Source organism: Echinops telfairi, unplaced genomic scaffold (genome assembly GCF_000313985.2).
Source record: "Echinops telfairi isolate 266 unplaced genomic scaffold, ASM31398v2 ScPeMD7_7469;HRSCAF=8507_1, whole genome shotgun sequence".
Taxonomy (NCBI): Eukaryota; Metazoa; Chordata; class Mammalia; order Afrosoricida; family Tenrecidae; genus Echinops; species Echinops telfairi.
This window is the reverse complement of record NW_022111373.1, coordinates 81,639,047-81,640,752: the sequence shown is the minus strand read 5'-3', so window position 1 is coordinate 81,640,752 and position 1,706 is coordinate 81,639,047. Positions and strand designations below refer to the sequence as shown.

At 35.1% G+C, this 1,706-nt stretch overlaps 1 protein-coding gene across 1 annotated transcript in view; it reads left to right on the top strand.

Moving 5' to 3' along the window:
- Nucleotides 1-1,706, top strand: part of RAD17 (RAD17 checkpoint clamp loader component) — a 44,417-nt gene that overhangs the window by 15,650 nt on the left and 27,061 nt on the right. The window contains exon 6 of the mRNA XM_004703689.4: nt 922-1,058. Within this exon, the coding sequence (XP_004703746.1) occupies nt 922-1,058 (137 nt within the window). The remainder of the gene's footprint in view (nt 1-921; nt 1,059-1,706) is intronic.

The following is a 1,706-nucleotide window of genomic DNA, read 5'->3' as shown; positions in this document are numbered from 1 at the left end:
CTGTGTTCTGAAATGTTTCCCGATTACTAAAAAGTATTGTTACTTTTGACAGTTTGATAGATATTCATGTAAGCCATCTTCTACGTAAAAAGAGCTGTGGTGGTGTAGTGGGTTTCACACTGAGCTGCTAATCCCACAGTTACTGGTTTAAACCCACCAGTCACTGCAGTAAAAGTGAGACTGTCTGCTCCTATAAAGATTTAAGTCTTAGAAATCTCGAGAGGCAGAATTGTCCAGTAGGGTTGCCCTGTATTGGAATTGATTCGATGGCTGCAAATTTAATTTTTGGAGTTTTTTATATAAACTGTGTCTTACTGGAACTTTATTTCCAAGGTTACTATCATCCTTTTTCTGTTAAGCGTTTGCTTTGAAGATTATAGTTGTACCGAATGTGGAGAATCTTTATTATGCAAACCAGCTTCATCAATATTTTTATCAATTTTCTCATTTTCACTGAGAAATCAGTTTTCAAAAGCCACTATATTAATAGCTATATCCTGAAGTTATTTAATTCATTGGCATAGAAGAATTGCTGTTGTTTATGGTGAGTTTTAAATGCACATGCTATTTTAGATTTGAACAATATTTCCTACCTTGTTATGAGCTTGAATTTGTGTGTATAAGTGTATATGAAAAGGAGCCCTGGTGGTGGTGTCACAGTTAAGCATTTAACTGCTAATCAAAGCTTGGTGATTCCAACCCGCCCAGCACTTCTTAGAGATATGATGGTCTGCCCCATGAAGATAAAAGCTCTGTGGGGCAGGTCTGCTTCGTCACGTGGAATCACTCTGATTCAAATCTACTGAAAAGTACCTCACAACAATAACGTGTGTGTATACATATACATAGGTATGTATAATGTTATGTATATGCAATTTGTTGAAAGTAAAACAATTTCAGTTAAATGTGCTTTTCTTTCAGAACCAAGCCTTCACGTATACTCTTACCAGTCTCAGATGACAATTTTTAAAGAATTTTTGTTAAGAGCCACTAAGTATAACAAACTGCCAATGCTTGGAGAGGATATGAGAACTGATAAGAAGATAATTCTTGTTGAAGTAAGGAAAATTTTTGAAATGCTGCTAATATATGCTAAAACTAATGGAATAAAACATTTGAGTGATATCTTAAATGATAGTAACATCAACATTTTCATGGTATTAATAGTGCTAAAAAATATAAAAGGCTTTGTGTGATAGAAGCTTAATGTCTTTTTCAGTAAAATACAGAAGCTTAATGTGTTCACAAATTTTAGAAATGTAACACCTTCTGTGTAGTGTGTTGTTAGATTCTGACTCATGGTGACCTATGTTCCAAGTTAGTTCTACCTCAACAACTGAATATATGAGAAATCAAAAGTAATGTTACAAAAATCATACAAGCCTTTATTAAACAAAGTATCAAAATGTGAGACTATTGTGTCTTGATATCTTCCACTGAGGTCTATCCTCTTAAAAAGGCAGTGTTTCCATCCTTACCCTTCTTTGAAGAATTCTGCTTTCTGGGCTTTATCCTACCTCAAGATGGCAATCTAGACATCCTCCAAGGACGCGTTCATGTTCCTTTTAAATGCTCTCCTTACTTGGGGAGCAAAACAATCTGAAGGACCAAGGTCAAAGGCTATAGGGTGGGTGGGTAAGGTTTCTAAATGAAATTCCTATAGTTAGCCCTTGCTACAGTCAAAGAATAAGCAAGTGCATTGTTAT